The 20,244-nt window shown below is 47.8% G+C and overlaps 1 protein-coding gene across 1 annotated transcript in view; it reads right to left on the reverse strand.

Moving 5' to 3' along the window:
- The window catches only part of LOC128791217 (hexokinase-1), a 36,657-nt gene extending 32,500 nt beyond the window's left edge, over positions 1-4,157 (reverse strand). Inside the window, exon 1 of the mRNA XM_053948620.1 lies at positions 4,029-4,157. Coding sequence (XP_053804595.1) covers positions 4,029-4,091 — 63 coding nt within the window. The 5' untranslated portion in view covers positions 4,092-4,157. The remainder of the gene's footprint in view (positions 1-4,028) is intronic.
- Positions 4,158-20,244: the final 16,087 nt, after the last annotated feature.

The raw sequence follows: 20,244 nt of genomic DNA on the forward strand, positions 1-20,244 counted from the left end.
AAAAAAAAAAAAAAAAAAAAAAAAAAAAAAAAGGAAGAAAAAGAAACAGCCAGGGTTTTTTTTTTTTCTCCCTGGCGGGAAGAGGGTTAGTCATTCCAGCAGTGTGGCAGCAAGGGAATAAGTGCAGCCCTCCAAGGGAAAACTCCCAGCAGATAGCCATAAATAACTTGAGGCGGGGGGAGCTGGAGACCAGATTATGGGATGGCGGTTTAATAACTCCCTGCTCTGCCGGCAATAAAAGCCGATCACAAAGCAAATCTCAGCCGTGTGCACGGGGAAGCTGTGGAAAGGCTGCCCAGGACAGACAGGAGCAGACCCACGGCACCACTGAGGCTCCCATGGGAGCCTTCCCAGGGGACGGCAGAGGGCAGGAACAATTTGAGACAGACAAGGAGCAGAAAACACTCCTTTATTTAGCTGCCACCTCAGAGTCACCCTCCGAGGAAGGGCATCTCCCCAGACTACCGCTATGCGAGTCCTCCAAAAGCTCAATCACGTTTTTTTCTCTTTTTCTCAAAAGAGACCAAAACAAACCAGAGACAGAATCTGTGAGCAATTTTTTAAAAATAGGATGTCATTGTCTGAACCACATTCACGTAATTTTTCCCGGTCACATAGGAAAGATGCAGTTTGTACTTGGGGAAAAGAAGTTTCTGAAAAATCCAGCCACTGCAGCAGTTGTGAATAATTATAAATGAAACAGGCAGCACTAAAGGCTTAAACCTAAGGGCCATTCCTTGAACACATACCTTCATCCCCGGACACTGACAGCAGTCAGTGGTATCCAAGAAGAGAGCACTCCCAGAACAATTCCAGAAATCATTAGCACCTACTTTACTGACACAGACTTCATGCCAAAACCCTTCACCATTGAAAACATTTTTCTGCGGAGCTGATCATACTCCTTTCAGCATGAGGAAGATTCATCAGGAGTCAAAGCAGGTTAAAACAAGTAGTTTAGACATTTTGAAATTGTTTGTGCTTACTTATGATTTATCAGATCAGTTCCTAAAAAGCCTTTATAGGGGTGGGTCACCAATACAGGGCTCTTCTGGATACTAGTTGTTACATTTTATACGCCGTTCCATCACAAGTTTTTTTCAAGCTTAAACATCTACATGTCACTCCTGGATCGCAAGATCTTTTTCTTCACTCAGGTAAGACAACAAAAACATATTGTTCCCCTGGCAGACAGAAACCAGGCAACACCTAGAGGCTCCCTTTGCCGGGGCCAGCTATGGCAGGTACAAACCTGTTGGGAACAAAAGGCAGTTTTACAAAGCTCTGGGGCCAGGGGCACAGCTGCCAGGCAGGCTCTGTGACTCCCTTATCCCCCAGGATGGGAGTCAGCTCTTGAGAGAAATCGGGGCCACAGCTGAGTTTGGGCCAAGTCCCCTGCCTGAGCGAGGATGCTGAGCTCCTGCTGCTGTCCCCGGAATGTCACAAACATTCAGGGAACAGATGTCTGCAAAAACATCTGGATGATTTAAGCTGCTTGGACCACATGTATTCACACAGTACAGGGCATCACACACTGCCAGCTTGCTGCTGCACACTAAGGTGACATGGATGTGCCATTACAAGTGGTTTCACTGGAAAATGCTCCCTTGCAGGGGCCACAGCGTTCACGCCATGAACAACCCCTTCCTCCAACTCTACACCTCCACCCTGCCAGGACTCATCTAGAAAAACATTCCAAAAATGACACATTTTTTTAAAAGCCACACTGAAACTTAAGGGGGTACGCACAAACCAAGCAGAACCAGCACAGAAGCACTGGTTCTTAGGTGCAGGTTATCCCTTTCAGGGCTGGAAACCACCAGCCCCATCCGCGCCCCTCCACAGGCTTCCCACAGTAGAAAGGCAGCTGCAGAGCATCACCGAGATGGGAATTTAAAAAAAGAAGGAAAAGAAGGCCACAAGAGAAGAAGAACGTTCAGCTGTGGCTCGTCCATAGTTTTAACCCGTTCACAGCCCTCCTGTGACCCACAGCAGCATCCTGAAGGTGACCGGCCAGCTGTGCCACCACACGCTGAGCCCACGGCTGTGACGGACTAGCGAGGCAGAGGAGCAGCTACGGCATCCAGGAGCCCCACGGGGCAGCACGGAGAGCAGGGACAACGCCTTGGTTGGCAGCCCTCAGCCACAGGCACGTACCAGCAGAAAGTGCAGCTCCCCCGGAAGCGGGGAGGAGAGGGAGGGACCTGAAACGAAGCCGAGCAGGCACGTATCCCCTAGGAGCGGCACACTGATGGAGCACAAACCGGGATACTGATGGAGCACAGACCTCACGAGCAGCACAACGAGATGGAGCAAGAGCACCTTGGCCCCACGGGGAAGCAGGGAATGGAGCCCACCAGCTCGCAGCAGCTGCGGGGCAGCAGAGCCTCTGGCTGCCACAGACATCCTCCCTACAGGACAGCCACAACTGAGGAGGCTCGATATCCGTTGCAAAAGGACACAAACAGGAACAAGATGTCTTGCACCCTCTAAAAACAGTAGCCTGCTTTTTTGACTTTTCAAATGGGTTTTATTTTTTTCTTCCCTTTTCCAGACAAAACCAGCTTGATCCATAAGAATGCTTTACACCTCCCTGGCCAAATGGTTTCCCATACTGTCAGACAATAGCAGCCCCACGGTGCCAAACCAGCCCGCAGTAAATAACCCCCAGAGCACCGCAGAGTTTCCCTGTGCCTGCATCTCTCCCTGTGCCCTCCCCACCGCCTTTCTGCCGCCCCTCGGCCACCACACACACTCGTGCTTATCTCGGCCTTCTAAATATAACACACACAGCGAGACAGAGAAGGCCCTAGCCAGGCATGCACGCCCGGCACCAGCAGCAGCACTCACAAATCCTGCAGGAAAAGGAGCACAGTGGGCCTGGGCAACAGGAGAGGCACGGACGTGGGGCCAGGAGGTGCAGGACGCTGCAGGCTGAGCGCAGCCTTGGCTCCTCGCGAGAGCCGCTGGGCGGAAAAGCAAAAGACCCAAAGCACGGAAGGAGACGTGGAAACCATGGGAAGCTGCGTCGGGATTTCTCCGAGGGAGGAGTGGGCACGGCTGAGCGTGTCTCGAGTGGGTCAGGGTGGGTCACCCACACACTGGAGCTGAGGTCTGCCCAGGCACAGCCAGAAGCCCAAAGGGATGAGGTGCTCTCCTCCTGCTGGGGAGATTCTCAAGCCCCAAGAACACTAAAAATCAGTACTACTAATGCTGTCACTGAGGCTTTCCTGAAATATTTTAGGGATGCCTTCAGCCACACGCCCAGGTGGCTCACACAGCACCACCTGAGGAGGTGGCAGAGGGGAAGCCTCTCTTTCCTGACGTCAGCCCGACTCACCGACATTTGCAATTATTTTCCCAATTCGTGTCCCCACATCCTAGCCCCAGGCTCCCCGCTCCCCACAGCTCTGCAATGTGCTCAGCCAGGACCTAACTGCCATGTTTTTATTTATCCTGTGCTCCGCACCCTTTTCCTTGTGGCAGTGCTCGATCCCAGGGCTGTGCCAACCACACAGCAGCAACCACCTAATGCTGGAGGAAAAGAAGCCTATAGAAATGCTTCTTTTTAAGCACAACTGACAACCATTTCCTGTAAATTCCGATCCTGCAGCGGCACATAATTCAAAAACTACCTGCTCCTCGCCTGCTGGAGTGGGGATGCTTCCAGGCATCCTTGGAAGGAAGGGGAAATCCCCTTTCCCCCCTTTCCGGGCATGCTGGTGCCTACGAAAACCAGGAAAAGCCATCACCCCACCCTTCACTGCCAAAGCCCCCCAGGTCCAGCCTGACCGTCCGCTGTGCATCCATCACCCACTCCCTACTCCCATCTCCACCAGCGATGCTCTGGAGGGTTTAAACCCGGGGTTATCCCTCCTTTCTCCCGCAGCTGGGTGGCTCTGGGGACAAAACAACGAAACCAACGTGCGGAGAAAAAAAAAATCTAAAATATTTTTTAAAACAATTAAAAAAAAAAAAAAAACACCAAGCGGTGTGGGCGGCCCTCGGCCGGGGGATGTCCATCTGACCTTTTTGACCTGGTCCTCCTTCAGCTCCGTGAAGTAGTAGGCCAGGAGCTGGGCGGCGATCATCCTGCCGGCTGCAGCGGCGGCTCCGCGCACGCAGCGATGCGGGGCCCGGGGATAGCCGCGCCGCGCCGAGCCGAGCCGAGCCGAGCCGAGCCGAGCGCCGCCCCTTCCTCCTCCTCCTCCTCCTCCTCCTCCAGCCCGGCCCCGCCCGGGTGCGCGGCGGCTCGGCGCTGTGCCGGCCTGGAGGAGGAGGAGGACGAGGAGGAGGAGGGCAGCGCCCCACTGTCACCCACAGGAGCTCCACAGCAGCCATGGAGACGGGCTGCTGAGGGCATCCCTGAGGGGAAAAAAAAAAGTAAAAAAGGAAAAAAGAAACAAAAAACCCTTCTTGGTGGCCAAGGCCAGTGGAATCCTGGCCTGTGCCAGGGATAGTGTGGGCAGCAGGACCAGAAAAGTGATTCTCCCCTGTGCTCAGCACTGGTGGGGCTGCACCTCCAGTGCCGTGCCCAGTTCTGGTCCCCTGGATCCAGGAGGGTGCTGGAGCGTGTCCAGAGAAAGGCAGTGGAGCCGGGGAGGGGTCTAAAGCACAAATCTGATGAGGAGCGGCGAGCGGCTGGGGAAGCTGGGGCGTCGAGCCTGGGGAAGAGGGGGCTCAGGGCTGCCGCCTCACTCTGCGGCTCCCTGGCAGGAGGCTGCGGCCACGTGGGGATCAGGCAACAGGACCAGAGGACACAGCTTTGAGCCGTGCCAGGGGAGGTTTACGTTGGGCATTAGGAGGAATTGCTTTATGGAAAGGGCGATTAGACACTGGAACGGGCAATGGGCTGCCCAGGGAGGTGGTGGAGTCACCTTCCCTGGAGAGGTCTAAGGAAAGGTTGGGCACGACACCTGATGCTGTGCTTCAGTTGACACGGTGCTGTTAGGCCCAGGTGCCCCCAGGCACATGGTGTGATTCTTACAGCGATCCTGTGCAGGGCCAGCAATCAGACCGACGTGGGTCCCTTCCAGCTCAGGATATCCTATGATTCTATGATAATAGCAGATGGAGAGGGCTCCTCCTCCCCATGTCTGCTGCCCACAATTTTGCCGTTTTGGAGCACATTCCCCTGCACCCCAAGGAGACATCCACCACCACGAGGGCTCTGAAGGCCCACACACACATAAACAAAGTGACACAGGGCCCCTCCAAAAAAAAAAAGCTGGAGGCCAAGTGCAGATGTCGAGTGACACATGTCAGCAGTCCGTGGGGCTCTTGCCTGCACCCTGTCCATGCGCAGGGACAGGAACACACACCCGTGCAAAGGAGGAGGTGTGATTTGCATACAGATTGTCTACCACACTGTAAGTGATTAAAAATCTGCCTCTTGAATTTCCGGCTTCCTTTTTAGCGCTGCTTTAATTAAATAGCTTCACCGGCCAAAATCAAGAGCTGCTTTGGCAGACACATCCTCCTCCAGACTGCCCTAGTCACGGCAGGCAGGTTGGGCAGGGATTCCTTCTCTAAGAGAGAGATTTTCATCACGCATTTCACTGCTCTGCACCTGTTACTCCTGCTCATTTGCTTGGCCAGCTGAGGAGCAAACGTGGCCGTGCTCCCTGGCGCAGCCAGGCTGCCTCGCTGCGGGCACAGGGCCCTGCCAGCAGCACAGCCGGAGTCACAGCTGGAGCCCACGGGTGGCACAGGGACGTGGGGCTCAGCTGAATCATCCCAGTGTCCTGCAACGTCACCCGATCCCTTACACAGACTGACCAAGCTCTCCTGCAGATGTCATTCCCTGCTCAGTCACGCTCCTCCTCTGCTGCTGGTCAGAAACGATCTTTAATTCCCAGCCAGGCTTGCTCCTGTTTTCAATCCATCTGTCATCTGCTAAGCCTTGTCTTTCATCTGAAATCACTCTCCTCACTCCTGGGTGTTCACTTTCTATAAATACTCTGGAAGTAACCCTACACATTCACAGCTTTTGCTTCTCTAGGTGAGACAGACTTCGCTCTTTTTGGTCTGAATGCTGCCTGATGCTGCTCAATTCCCACAGGATTTCTGTTAGTGGAGCTGCCTCTACGTGTGGTTTACAAGTGCTACTATCTATCTCCTGCTCAGACACCCCACACACCACCTACATGCACAATACTCCCCTCAGTTACCTTGCTGCAGGAATGCTTGTTCATTTAAAACACCTGGACACGGACTTGAGTTGTTTTCAACTAATCTTTGACCAAATAAAAGGAATTCAAAGCATCCCCTCTGGCTCTCAAGGAATTTGAATCAGACAGCTAAAATACTCACAGTGGTCTTCTCTTTAACACAACACCTGTTGCAAGAACATGCAAGAGGAGGACGTTTGTTTTCTTTGTCTGCCAAAATTGTGACTTAGAAGTGAATTCAGAATGTCATAGATCACTAAAGTGGCCTTTGGCTCCCTGATCATTTGTATTATAACATATTTCCAAACTCAGGATCAACAGTCTCAGGTTTCCTTTAGGCTGCAAGAAGCAAAAAGTAAGTTCAAAACATCACTAGACAATCCCTCTTGGTTGTGTGCAATGAAACTAAAACCCACACACATCACAACCCCCCAGATAAATTAAAGAATTAAGTCTACACTGGTGCAGGAGGGGTTTCACGTGACAAAGTCAAAAGCAATTAAGAGATGGTTTAAAAAGTATTGCAAGTAATTGGGTTTGTCTTCAGTTGTTGAGCATAGCATTCAGGAAAAATGGACCTGACAGAGTAAAAGCCACTGGAGAAAATGTAACAGTCCATCCAAGGCAAGAGAGCTGCAATATTTAAATGTGTGGTATTTTTTAACTGCTCCGTGCAAGGCTAGGAGCGCGTGACCAGCTTTGATGCTGTAACCAGCACTGGGATGAATGATCTTCCCCCCTGCCAGGGAGCTGGAAGGGCAGCCAGATATCCCTATGGACACCCCAACCCTTGGCAAGCCCCCCTTGCACTGCCAGGCCAGCAGTGAGGCCCAGGTGTTGTTTTTGGGGGCCCTGGGAGGAGCTGTGCACAGGCTGCCAGGCAGAGCAACCAGCTCTTCACTTCTGTGAGTCTCCTACTGCCACAGCATCCCGCCCTGGGCTTTCCCTTCTGCTTTACTGGAAGGGATCAATTCAGCAGCCAATTAATTACCAGCATCTCAGGTACGCTGCCAGGCACCCAGCAGGCTATTTTGAAAGCCACTGTCCTTTAAGACAAATTACTGGAGGCTGAACGTGACACCTGATGACTTGCAGCTATTTTGATTGAGCTCTAATCTTATTGGCCCCATTTAACGCTACCCAAGTGTTTCAGCTGACTGAAGTAATTCTGTGAATCAGCTCTCCTGGATGTGGGTAAGATTCCCCCCCCCACCCTTTGCCTATTTCTTCATTAAATGTTCACTGCTCTGTACAAGTCTGCATTCCAATTGAACTGTACAATGAGGGGATTTCATTGTTTAAATCTTATCACATCGTTTTGATGTACACTGCCAATAGATGCTTCCTACTTTTGTAAGGAAAAAAATAAAGTTGTAGTTGTGTTTGCTGGGGGTTTTTTTAGGTGTCTGGAAAATGCTCCATCCCCTTTTCTCCCACATTGCATTTTCCTTTCATAGTTCTCAAAGCAAAGTGAAAGAAAGCAGCATCTCTAATAAACACTAAGTTCCCAGTTCGTGACAGCAATTCTGACCGAGGAGGGAGAGCTCCCATTCCAGGGTAGGAAACCAAATGCTTGCCCAGAAGAAATCACCATTCCTTTGTGCTGGGCTTAATGCAGAAGCTACTAAGGAAATCTAAAAGCAGCAGATAGATCAGTTTGATGAGCAATTCAGTTGAACAAGTTTAACCACATTATATGCAATTTCACCTTGCCAGGGGGCACAGGAAGCAGGCACTACCACACAGCCAGCCGGGATGCTCTCTCTCATGTTTTCCATGTGAAAAAGCCAGATTAGCTAGGAATGCCTTGAGGGGAGCTCATTCCATGCATGGGAAAGGCCATTCCATGTGCAGACAGAGCACTGTATACCTACAAAGTGGTTTTTATGCTCCTGGTACGGCATTCCAGGAGTATGTTCCAAAAAGATGTTTAAGGCAGGAGGACTAACAAGGGGTTGGGACCATTCTTCTGGAGATGCTCCAGGGGAAGGGTGAGCTACCTTTTAATGAAGTCCCCTGTAGGAGATGGAAAGATAGAAACTTCCACAGATCCTGAAGGGTTTGATTTGCAGCCTTAGAAGAAGCTTGGGTTGATGTAAAAAGTACACAAACATTAAGCAGAAGAATTATAAACTTATATTTCTAGAGTTGTAAGTAAGATTGTGCCTTAAGTAAGTAAGAAACTATTGAGTAAGATAGTGAAGGGTTTTATAGTGTAGTAATGTAATTGTATAGAGTCAGCTAAGAGTTTAGATGTTATAATAGAGTCATGTGTGTGTAAGTGTAATAGTAGCCCAGTGGATAAAAGTATACATAGTGCAGCAGAATTAAGTAAAGGTGATAGGTTAGAAAAACAAAATAAACTTTGTAGCAACTTTTCATTGGATTAGAATGTTATATTTTGCCTCGTAACGAAAAAAAACTTGCGACTACTTTGATCTATGGCCGACTTCTTACTCCTCTGAAATCTCCCAGCCTTTGAGGTTGATGTTTATCTGAGCAATAAATCGTTTTTAGCCCGACAGTAGTCCCATCCCTTCATCAAGGCATCGATAATACTCTCCTGCCTTTGGAAAGGTTTTAGCACTGCTCACTGCTCTGAGCATTTCAGGGCTGAAGACACTACACAGGCCTGTGGGTTTCAAGACTTAAATCCCTCCAGAGACAAGGCAGTATTTCTGTAAGGTGTGAAGTAAGCAATTAAGGATCACAAACAGCCACATCTAGACCCTCTGATGAGAGGACAGTGGAGAAGGAAGCATATCCAGCAAAGGAGGGGTGCTTACTGATTCACATGGGAACGCTCCCGGGGCAGATGGAAGTGCTCTGTGCCTCAGCTCCCCATACCTGAGCATCAGTCAGCTGTGTTGGCTTTTATTTCTTTAAACCAGTTGCTGTTCTTCAGCATCAGAGGGGTGCAAAAACATGGCCCCCACAAAACCAAGACAACCAGAAAGCAGATAAACACAAGCCCCCAACTCATGGCTTACAATTAAGCCCCATGATTTGGAAGGTCTGGATGATCATTCTTTCTCAGCCTCTTAGTGATTGCAAGGTTCGTTAAGCTGGGAACAAACCGAATCACTCCAAATTTAGTTAGCTGCTACTTCCAAAAGCTATGGGTTGCCTGAGCAGTCCTGCAAAGGACTTCCCACATCTGCACATATGTGGGGAAAAGAGGAAACCTCTCCCTGGAGACTCATCCCCACAAAACCTAACCTCTAGCTCCCGTGTTGCACAGCAGAGCTACTCTGTGCTGCTTTCCAACCCACTGAGGTTTTCCAGCTCAGGTCCAGCCTGCTGACATCCCTTGGCACTTGGCAGGCAAGTCCACTCACTTTGCTCTTCCCTTACACACCAAAAGTGAAACACAAGTGCAATCCAACCAAACTGATCTCTTTCTTTTTTCCCTTCCTGGCCTAGATATTCACCACTGCACCTTCTTTCTCTCCAGTGTCAGAAATAGAACTGGTTTTACATCACTGCAAAGGAAAGCAATAACAATTCCAGTTTTCTGACTCAGCCTGGGCCCTGCACCAGTTAAACATTTTTTCCATTGAGGTAAGAACTGCTGCAACAAGCAAGCATTTTTTTATAGTGCATTGGTAGTAAGTCATTATTGCAGCTCATATACCTATTAATCAGACCATACACACACATATTTATATGCAAACAATATATCAACAAAAATATATCAACAAACTCAGTTTGCAAGGCAATGCAAGAGCGTTTGTGTTAGGGGGAGGAACCCAGTGTCAATGAACTGCCTTTCCTGACCAGAAGGTGAAACATTTGTTTCATTTCATAAAACATCTCTTGACTCCAGCAAACTGAAATGAGCACAAGTGCGGATTTCTTATATCTACTAAATGTCCAATGCTAGTAATCAATGTTAAAAGATGCTGAAAAAGGGCAAAATATAGAGTGCAAACTCGTTTAAAATTTCAAAAGCGGCAAGTTCAAAGTATTTTCAGTTGTTTGATTCAAATGTTACTTTCAGAAGAAGCAGTTCAATACCAGTTAAAGGGTGGCTGCATAACCAGCAACTCACTTAAGTGATAAGGCAGTTACAACGATTTAAACAAAGGAAAATATAACCTAATTTACTGTACTGTATAGAGACAGTTTTCCTAAATCTGCTCTCAGCCCCTCACAGATCTGAGCTCAATTGTCAAAGTTTAGCTCTAACACACCTACTGCGTGGGAAGACTTTCAAAAACAAAGCCAGTCCTTCAGCCCTGCAAGAAGCAGTGAACCTCAGCAGAGAGCTGGTGTCTGTGCACTGTCCCAGGCAGGTCTGAATGGCAGGGCTAAGCTTAAGCTGTTGTAAAGTGCCCTTGGCCAGCAGCGCACCTTTGCTATGTGGGCAGTGAATCCATAAACCAAGAGCTCGTCCTTTCAGCACAGGGAACACAACCTGCCCTCCTTTTGTGGCTTTCCACCAACACCAAGCAAGGTGACACCTCTTCACCCAGCCTAGGAGGCCAATTTCCACAAAGGATACGCATTTCTCCTTCATCCAACCTTTGATGCTAGGAAAAATCAGTTTGTATCACAAGTCCCAGACCCACAGAGGTGCCAGCCATAATTGCCAAGGCCTCAGGTTTGTGCTCCTTTTCCAGCAAGCCCCGGTGTAAGGTACAGTCAATATTCAATAGTCAGACACCCCCCCCCCCCAAGGCCAGTCAATATTCTCAGCACATGGGGCTCTCCCCAGCAGGTCAAGGCCCCCCACCCTTCAGCCCAGCAGGGGTGGAAAGCAGGTACTCACTCGGCACAGTGGGGCACAGCAGGAGCCAGGGACATCCACAGCACTGGGCTCCTTCCGTGTGGCCATAGCAGGAGCACCACTTGTTGTGTCACATGGCCATCACAGGGCACTGCCAGCAAGAAAAGAGGCAGAACTGTAGGTTTTCACACCTCCCTCCACAGCCTCAAGATGTCTCTGGAAGCCACACACCCCACAGACAGGTGCTCTCTTAGAAACCCCTCCAGCAGCTGGGATACAGCAGATGCACACCCACAGCTAAAATCACCCCGAGAGAGAGAGGAAATTGGGAACATATGGGCTATGGACCACAGGTGTGACCCAGAAGAATGGTGGAAACAGGGAACATGTCAGCCAGGCACTGGCCCTCACACAGCCCCAGGGTACAGGGGTGCCCTGAGATTCCTGCCACACACACGGAAGGAGGGCTTAGCAAGCCAATGTGCAATAAAACACCTGAGTCCTGTTAACAGTTTGTTATACTAATGAAAAGAACCCACAAAGCCTTGGAAAAACCAAAATATTCACATTAAAAATCAGTACAGGAAGACAGTCACAGATGAGCTTGCAGCTCAGCATCATCCAGGAGCTGCTTTGTGATAATCTTGTGATACTTTTTCTCTTTTTTGTTTAAAGTCCAGAGCTGTCTTAACAGAGGCTGGAGGCAGATGCAAACAGCACCGCTGAGCAAAATTTTGGCTTCTTCAACTTTACAGGCTACTGTCATGAAACATTTTAGAGTGGAATCAGAAACCCAGTGGGGTCAGCCCCAGCCAGGTCCTTGGGCATCTACGTGGTGTGTGTGGGGTTGTCCTCCCTCCCCACCCCAGCATTTCTTCTCTTCTCAAGCCACTCTGGCTCTCTCAGGATTTTTTGGGGTGGCAGTGGAACTGAAGGCTCTCTGTGAGGAAAAGTTGGACTCTTCTCCTGCTGGAGTTCCATGGGAAGGCTGTGGAGGCACAGGTATCCATCCTGGGGAATACTGGTGCACACTAATAACACTTCTACACTGAGGAAGGCGTTGCATTAGTTTTATCTTTGTTTCTCACCATGCAAATCCATCTTAATTAACATTCCCCAAGCGGAATCACTGTTTCCCGTGGTGAATTTTGGTGACCCATCTCCCATCCTTATATCCACCCATGAGCTTCTTCCTCTTCTTTTGTGCCCCACCTCGCTCAGGAAGAGACTGCAGGCAGGCTGGGTGGGTGTCAGGTAGCCACACCAGGTCAAATACAAACCCAGAAGAGATTCTTGACCCCTATCTTCATTCTCAGATTTTCAGACACAAAAAGAAAGGTAGAGGTGGAATAAACAATTTTCAATAAACAAAAACTCATGTATGTGTCAGAAAGCAAGTTCTTGTTTTAATTGAATAGGTTTCTCTATCCCCCTGACCCATTCCTGGTAGGAAACCTGAGAGTCCGGCTTCACTGTATAGCTACAAAAGATGGGTGATGGACATTTTTCTAATACAAAAAATGAGCTTTTCTTGCCATCTCAGTGCTTTAAATGGGGAACCCAGCTCTACTGACTTCCTGCTTAACAGCTCTGTCCCCAGGTTTCAGCTGCAGTCCCAGTAGTCACTGCAGCAAGAGATAACCCCATCCTGCTTGTCTTTCTCTTCCTTTCTTGAAGAAGATACAATTTTTAGGAAAGCAGAAGTTTTCTCACGAGAGCCCCTGTATCTTGGGCCACCACAGCTCATCCCTGCTGGCTCCTTTGGCAGCTGCTGAGTCCACCAGTCCCGTGTGGGACCTGACCCAGCACTGACAGACCCATGGCATCCCTGTCTGCCAGCAGGATATTTCTACTCTGACATTTGACATCAATACAAACAAATGTTTTAATCACAAGTTTCATCTATAACCTCGTTTCGGACGGATAACAGCAACAACAGCCTGTGGCCATCAGTCAACATTCAGACCCAGAAAACACTCTCAGCTGTTTTATCACCTGCTCTCTGTACCAGGTGCTGCACATTCAGGTGGCCAGCGTGGGTTTCAGGTGTGGCACAGGTGAGGAGCTCTCATGCTGCACAGGGTCAGCCTGGCCAGCCCCTTCCCTCCCCTCCCAGCAGTGTCATTGCACGTGGTTCAACAGATGCTCCCCTGGCTGGTGCCATGAGCACCCTCCTTGCAGAGATTTGTCAGCACCCCAAGTTCTCCCAGGGGACTTGTTCCTCGCTCTGCAGCACTGTATATTCAGAACAGCAGGTTTGGCTTGGGCTCTTAAACTTTGACCAGAGCTGGGACAAAAAATCCAAAGGACTTCCAACTGCACAAGAGGAATTTGCTTTAAAAAAAACCCGAATTTTTCACATACCCTTGGCTTTATCTGGAGAACAGTTTGGAAAGTAAGACACAGCCACCAGCACAAACAGGATCCTAAATATATTTGAAAAGCAAAAGTACCTCTCTGCAGTCGAATGGCGATGGTGCTTCATTTGGATCTGCTTTCCAAACACTTCCACAGCACCCCCTTCCAATCACAACATGCCACTTTGAAATGCCAGTACCACTTAGCTCCTGAGCCTATCAGACCATGAAGCAATAAACCCAGAGAAACAAAAATAACCCAGATACCTACTTTAGCAGCCAGTTGAGTAGACAGGTGCTATCCTGAGGGTTCCATGGCAAAAGCATCCTCAGAAATGGCATGCCTTGACCTTTGCACAACAGGTGGCATGAAGCTGCTCTCCAAAAGCCGTGGTGTCTTCCCAAAAGGTGCTAATATTAACTATAGCCCTTTGTTTCTTTGCACTCAAGGTTTCTCCCCGTCAGCTTTCTGGCATTTGCCAGTGTGGTGCACGCTTTACTGGGCAGATATTGAGCTGCAAATTCCTTCATACTTCTCTAGCCGCAGCATTCTGCAGCTAAAGCTCTAGCCGGCCAGCAGATGAAAATGCCACTTACTGCTTATTCCTGCTGCAGTTTGTTGAATTAAAACCTCTTTGTTTGCAAGCTGTAAACAAATTCTTCTTAATCTTTCAATAAAAAATGTCAATTATGCTCTCTAACAATGTAACTTCATTGTGATGAAAGAAGGCATTGCTATTGCTCTAATCGTGATAACATATCAGCTGCTTTTAGAGTCAATTCCTTTTTGTACAAAATTTAATGACCATGCAATTATTCAAATTTCAGACTAACAGACTGAGCTTTAGACCTACAGCTCTGAAAACCCTTTTTAGACCTTGCTCTGAAAACACACACTTGAAAAGCAACAGAAAAGTCTCTGCAGCAGAATTTCTGAGTTTGGAACAAAAAACACCTTCACAATTCCTTCAGCACAGCCAGACTTGGGCCCACATGAAACCCAGCTACTTCATTGGAGAGCCAGGGGAAGAAAGCCAAATTCTCAGCACCTTATCATAGGCACTTCCCAGGCCCTCGGCTTTCATTTGGCTTCCCTGGGAACTGTGCTCATGTCCAGTTTCCTCGACTCTCTCTGGTTTCAGTGCATTTCCTGCAGAATCGCTGGCCACAGCAGACGTGCCCTTCAGGCATTTCAACTTTTTTTTTTTTTTTTTTTTTCCCTCATGCCAGTATTTATCCCATTTGTTTCCAGAATCAGCTGCTGCTCCCAAATCAGCGTCCATAACTTTCCGCTTTGAAGTGTCCAGGACGTGCCTGCTGGGAAAGCACCTTCCTTGTTTGCCTGCTCAGACCCTCCATGCCTTTCCACCATCCATTTTCTCCTCCTGCTCCTCCCCTCTACGCCCAAGTTGTCCATCCCCAGCTGGTCTGCTCCATTAACCACTTCCATCCCCATCCTTTATTTGTGCTTCCCTGCAGCCAGAGGTGGCTGCTGCCCCAGGAGCTCAGCTCACCCCACAGGTGAGCTCGGAGGGGAATGCCTGGGCTAAGCTCAACCCCACGAGTCTCATCCCCTCCACACCTCCCTGCTCTCCAACTCTTGTGGCAGCACAGAGCAGCCTTTTTTTAGCTCCCAGGAGGGGACAAGCCTGACACGATGAGGACAGTCCTGTCCAACGGCCTGGCAGGCAGCAGCCCCAGTCCCACAGCTGAACAGATGGCCCAGCATCCCTGGCCAAGCCAGCCCTGTGGGGACGGGGCTTCCCAGGCGCACAGAAAGCTGAACATCCCAGCAGCAAATCGAGAAGAACAAAAGCAGCCCTCAGAAAAGCAAACTGAATCTGTAACACAGGTGAGTTTGAGAACAGAACCCTGTTCTGAAATGCCTGAAGCTGGGAGCTACATCTCACCTCCAAGTCCAAATAAAATGGAACAACCCCACTGCCTCCCCTCCATTAACAATAAACACATCAACCACTTGACTCAGTTAATTCCCTTGAATAGTCCTTGTAACGTTTCACCCTTGCACTGCTGTCATCCCTTTTCTCCACTATTAAGACTTACTTTACACTTTTTCTAATATGCAGTAACAAATTTATGGGGAAGCTTTAATTGTTGATGTGCCATACTCTTCACACATCTCTCCCCTCTTCTCCAAACAGCTTTTCTCCTTCCTAGCAAAAGAAGAAAATAAAATATAGTGGCAATGAAACAGACTCAGTCTCCCCCCCATCTCTTTTGATTTTTTTTTTTTTTTAATATAGCTCTGGTTTAGTTTTGTCCAGTTTTAACTTATACTTTTCTAGATAAAAATAAGAATGTGGGTTGTTTTGGGAGGGTTGGGTTGTTTTAGGTTCAAGATTTTTAAGTCAGGAAAGATCAAGGCTGAAAGGACCTTTTTCCACTCCTCCTAGCTGCTTGCCAAGATCCCCCAACATTCGGTTCTTCAACTCCTGCACGGGAATCCTTCCACCTGGAGCCCTTTGTCCATTTTCCTGTAGCCAATTCCTTGTGCCAGTGGGAAGGGCTTTCTGGAGGAACCCAAATCTATTCTCTCTTCACAGAACTCAGCTTTTCCTGACTCTAGAGGCACCTCAGCTGTGCGAGTCCCCCAGACACAGAGAGCAGATGAAGTGTAATGCTGAGCAGGGATGAGGCTGGCATCTGGAGAGTGTTAAAAAAGCACACAACAAGATCAAAATTATTTTGGCATTCCCCTCTCAGATAGACATGACCCATCACGTTTACAGCACCTTCAGTGTGCACCTGCAAGGTGATAGTATCAATGAGAGAAAGGAAAACATTAATTAAAATTTTGGCGGTTTTATATCTTGCTTTCCGCGTCAGCTTTACAGCGTGGATTCAGTGCTGGGATAAAGAAGACATCTGCCTTATTTCCCTTCCTCCTCTCACCTCAACAGGCCACCTGTGTGCAGGAAAAGGTCCCTTATATTATTGGTTTTTATCTATATGTGTGTTTATCACTTGACAAGCTACTGACTTTACGAGTCTGAGAAATGCTCTGGATAAGCCTGCAATGTCAGTTCAAGGCAGTGGTGGTCCTTTCTAGAGAAACTGTAAGTTTACCTAGAACAGGACAACATTCACCAGGTCTCCTGCTCCCCCTCCACCTAATTCCTGTGGTGACCTCAAACCCAAGCCAGTTCATTTCACCAAGCACAAAGAACCAAATCAAGAAAGACGGAAGGAACAATACTTTCATTTTGGTATTTGTCAGCCTCGAACTCCTTTACTAATCTACTAATCCTAGATAATATTGACTTCTCAAGAAGGGAGATCATGCTAATCAGGATTTCTGAAGGATTTCCACATGATCCTATATTTACTTTTGAACTTTGTCAGAGTGACAAAGGGAATATGCCACCACTGAGCTGCTACTGCATTTTCTCTTATGGTTTATGAGTCAAGGGCCAGCACTGTCCAAATTTACAGCCACCAAAATGTGTCTCTATCTGGCAACACAACATATTTAGGATTATTTTTCCCCCATGGATGCAAAGGTAACTGCAACCATCTACTGGGAATGTCTGAAAGGCACAAACCTTATTTCCTTCGCTCAGTAATACTTCTGTCACACCTGTGATTTAAAGATCTTTCAACTTTCTAAATTACATGTGTCACCTAGATGTGAAAAAAGATGTTCATGTCTTAAAGAAGCATCACAACAAAATTGATAAATTCAAGCACTAAAGGTATTAACTGGAGGGGAGGCAGGTGGAAATGAAGCATCACAAAGCTATCCAGGAAGCAGTAGAAAAGTAAAAGTAGAAAAACAAGACTCTAAGATGTGAGACCGGAACAATCCCATTTTATTTTATATTGGCTAACAATGTAATGTGATGAACTGCAGCACACCCTGTTCAGCACAGGATCTGCTGTGCTACGTTTAATGAAAGGCCTCTGCTTTTGTTGTGAGCTGGGGCTTTAAACTGAATCACCACGCCTGATGGTACAGATGGCACAGAAGTGCTGTGCTGCAGCAGTTTAATACCTGCACAAGGGACACAGCAAGTTTGCACCATCCCTGAGTTTCCACGTGTTGACATGACCAGGAACTTGCTGCTGCATCCTTACCCAGATGGAGAACGTTCTAGTTTGGAGAAAGCCAAAGCTTCGCATGTTTATGGGATGTCTTTGAAACCAGGAGTTGTCTTAGGTTGGAAGATGCAGCTGGGGGTGTGTATTCCATTGCCATCTGTCAGAGCTGGGGCAGTTCTCTCCTGTTCATGGGGCAGTTTTCTTTATCTCTCCCACAGCCAATCCCCCTCCAGGAGATCTCTTCTGTTCATGGGCCATTAATTATTAATTACTTCTGTTCATGGCCAGTGAGTGTCCCTGCATGGCTGAGGAAATTCCATCATCCCATGGGGAGATGCTCCACCCAGGGGGAGGAGCCAAGCATTCCTACCTGGATATAATCTGAGTTTTGGAACACCACAGCAGCCTTTGCCCACTGCATTCCCAGAGGAGCAGCTTTTCTTCCGAGAGGAGCAGCTTTCCTTTCCACTGCATTCCCAGAGGAAGCCCAGGCCCATCTCCAGCAGCCCTGGAGCTTCAGAGGAAAACTCCAGCCTTGTCCAGGATCCTGCTCCAGCAGAAGCACAGCTGGCACTGCAGGAGGGCTGAGCCCCCATGGCATGGGACTGCTGCCACCACCCTGACCCACAGGCTGCCAGGGCCTCTTCTCACTCTGGCAGTGCTGTTTGGGGGTTTTTGGGTTGGTTTTTTTTTCTATTTGTTTGTACTATTGCATTTGTATTTTTAATTTTCCTAGTAAAGAACTGTTATACCTATTCCCATATCTTTGCCTGAGAGCTCCTTAATTTCAAAATTATAATAACTCAGAGGGAGGGGGTTTCCATTTTCCATTACAAGGGAGGCTCCTGCCTTCCTTAGCAGACCCCTGTCTTTTCAAGCCAAGACACGAGTGAAGGTTGTATCCCTGGTAAAATCCCACAGTGGCCAATCCTGCCCTTCTCCAGGGCTGCCCAGCCAGGCTTTGCTCATTGCCCCCCTCCCAGCTCAGCTGCCATCTCCCTGCCCAGATGTGCATGGGGCCAGATGTGTGTGGGAGCTGCCTGGCTCCAGAGCTGCCTGCAGCAAAGGCAGGAGCACCATGGCTGGGCCTCAGGGACCTCAGAAAGAGCTGCTGAGCACTTTGTGAGCGGTTTCAGGATTCCACGACACCCACAGACTGACTGGGGAAAAAAAAAAAAAAAAACTGCATATGCAAAAAAATATTATTGTGTGGGCCTAACCTACTGCAGGAAAAGGAAGAAGTGCAGCTGAGGTGTAAACTGACTTGGGGTGAGTATTTAATTTCCCAAAAAGACTAAAAAGAAAAATCAAAGCATGATAGGATTTCTTTCTATATGTGAGGGTTTTACCTTGTTTTGTTACTGATTTACATTCCAATTGTGCAGAACAGGCTTTAGAATAAAAGTACAAAATGTGTTCTGCATCATACTCACATGGCCATCGTGGGGCAAAAGTCTGCATCACCTCATTTCAGATGTACAGGTGTGGCAAACACATTTCTCTCTCTCTCAGGATTTTTCATAGAGGTGCACAGAGAGAAAGAAAGAGAAAACAATTTTTATTTCTGCCCCTTGTTTTTCCCATGTGGAATGTGCTTGGAGAATTGTTTACCTGGGGTGATTGCTTGGTTGGATTCTGGTGAGGATTGTTTGAGCCTCATGGCCAATCCAATCCACCTGTGGCTGCACTCTCTCAAGGAGGGTCACAAGTTGTGGGTTAGTTAGATTTAGTAGTTAGAACAAGCAGGTTTGTAGTTTTAGTGTCTTCCTTTATGTAGTTTATGAATGTATTATAGCATAATTATAATAAAGAAATCATTCAGCCTTCTGAACTGATTTTGGACATTATTTTTCTTCCCATTGGGTTTGCCTGCATTTTACAATATACAGGGACATACTTCATTCACAGGTGCAATTCTGCAGAATCCACTCCCCCAGAAAGGCCCAAAACCACACAGATAGTACAAGATTTCAGGTGCCAAAATACCTGTTTATCCCTTTGGGGCCTAAAACAGCTTAGAAGAGCTATTCCAGGCCCCACACAGACTCAATATCTGATTTTTTTCTTCTTCTTCTTCTACACCCAGCCCCTCCAAATTTAACCTGTTTGTCACCAGCAACAAACTTCCATTCCAGATAACTGCCCTTACTACACAGGAAGCTTTGGTTTCTGCAGCTCTGTGGATTCTGAAGTAGAAAGAAAAAGCAAAATACTAAGTTTCTTGACAAAAGGAGGAAAACATTAAATCTAATATGATTTCACAACTTGTCTCTTCCCAACTGCTTGGTATAGCAAGATCAGCACCATGAGGAATTCCTTCAAAAGTGGAAATTATTTGCAAGTATCTTCTACCCATCCAGTAACTCCAACACAGACACAGAGCTGTTGACACATTTTGTTTTTTTTTTAAAAACCACAAAACAGCAAAAGTCTGTAGCTTCCAATTTTGAATTTGAGATTGCTAAATTTAAACCCAGCAGCAGCCTTGTTACAGATTATTACATAAACCCAACTGCTTATCCCCCTGCACCACAGTTGCTTTTGACCTAACTAGGTTTAAAGCACATTTCTTGGCCCCACTTTCTGCTGTCAGCCCACAAGGAAGCAAATACCCACAAAGAGAGGTTAAAAGGGATACAGGAATGCTTGAGAAGAGAGAACTGGCAGGACACAGATTTGCAGCTTCTCTGTACCATATTATTGTTTTGGTTTGCCCTGGGTAAATCAGGTCAGGGACATTTGGTCACACAAAGCCATGAGCTCTATTCACAAACCCCCTTCACAATCACTGAAGTGCTGCTGGGCACCACTTACAGATTTATATTTAAATAAAGGTTTAGGTTTAAAAATTTACGTTTTAAGAAAGCTCCCACTTGCCTGCATGTTCTTCCCATAACTCAGATGATGCACTGGACAGGGAAGCAAAGGC

This window comes from Vidua chalybeata, chromosome 8 (genome assembly GCF_026979565.1).
Source record: "Vidua chalybeata isolate OUT-0048 chromosome 8, bVidCha1 merged haplotype, whole genome shotgun sequence".
NCBI classification, from domain to species: Eukaryota; Metazoa; Chordata; class Aves; order Passeriformes; family Viduidae; genus Vidua; species Vidua chalybeata.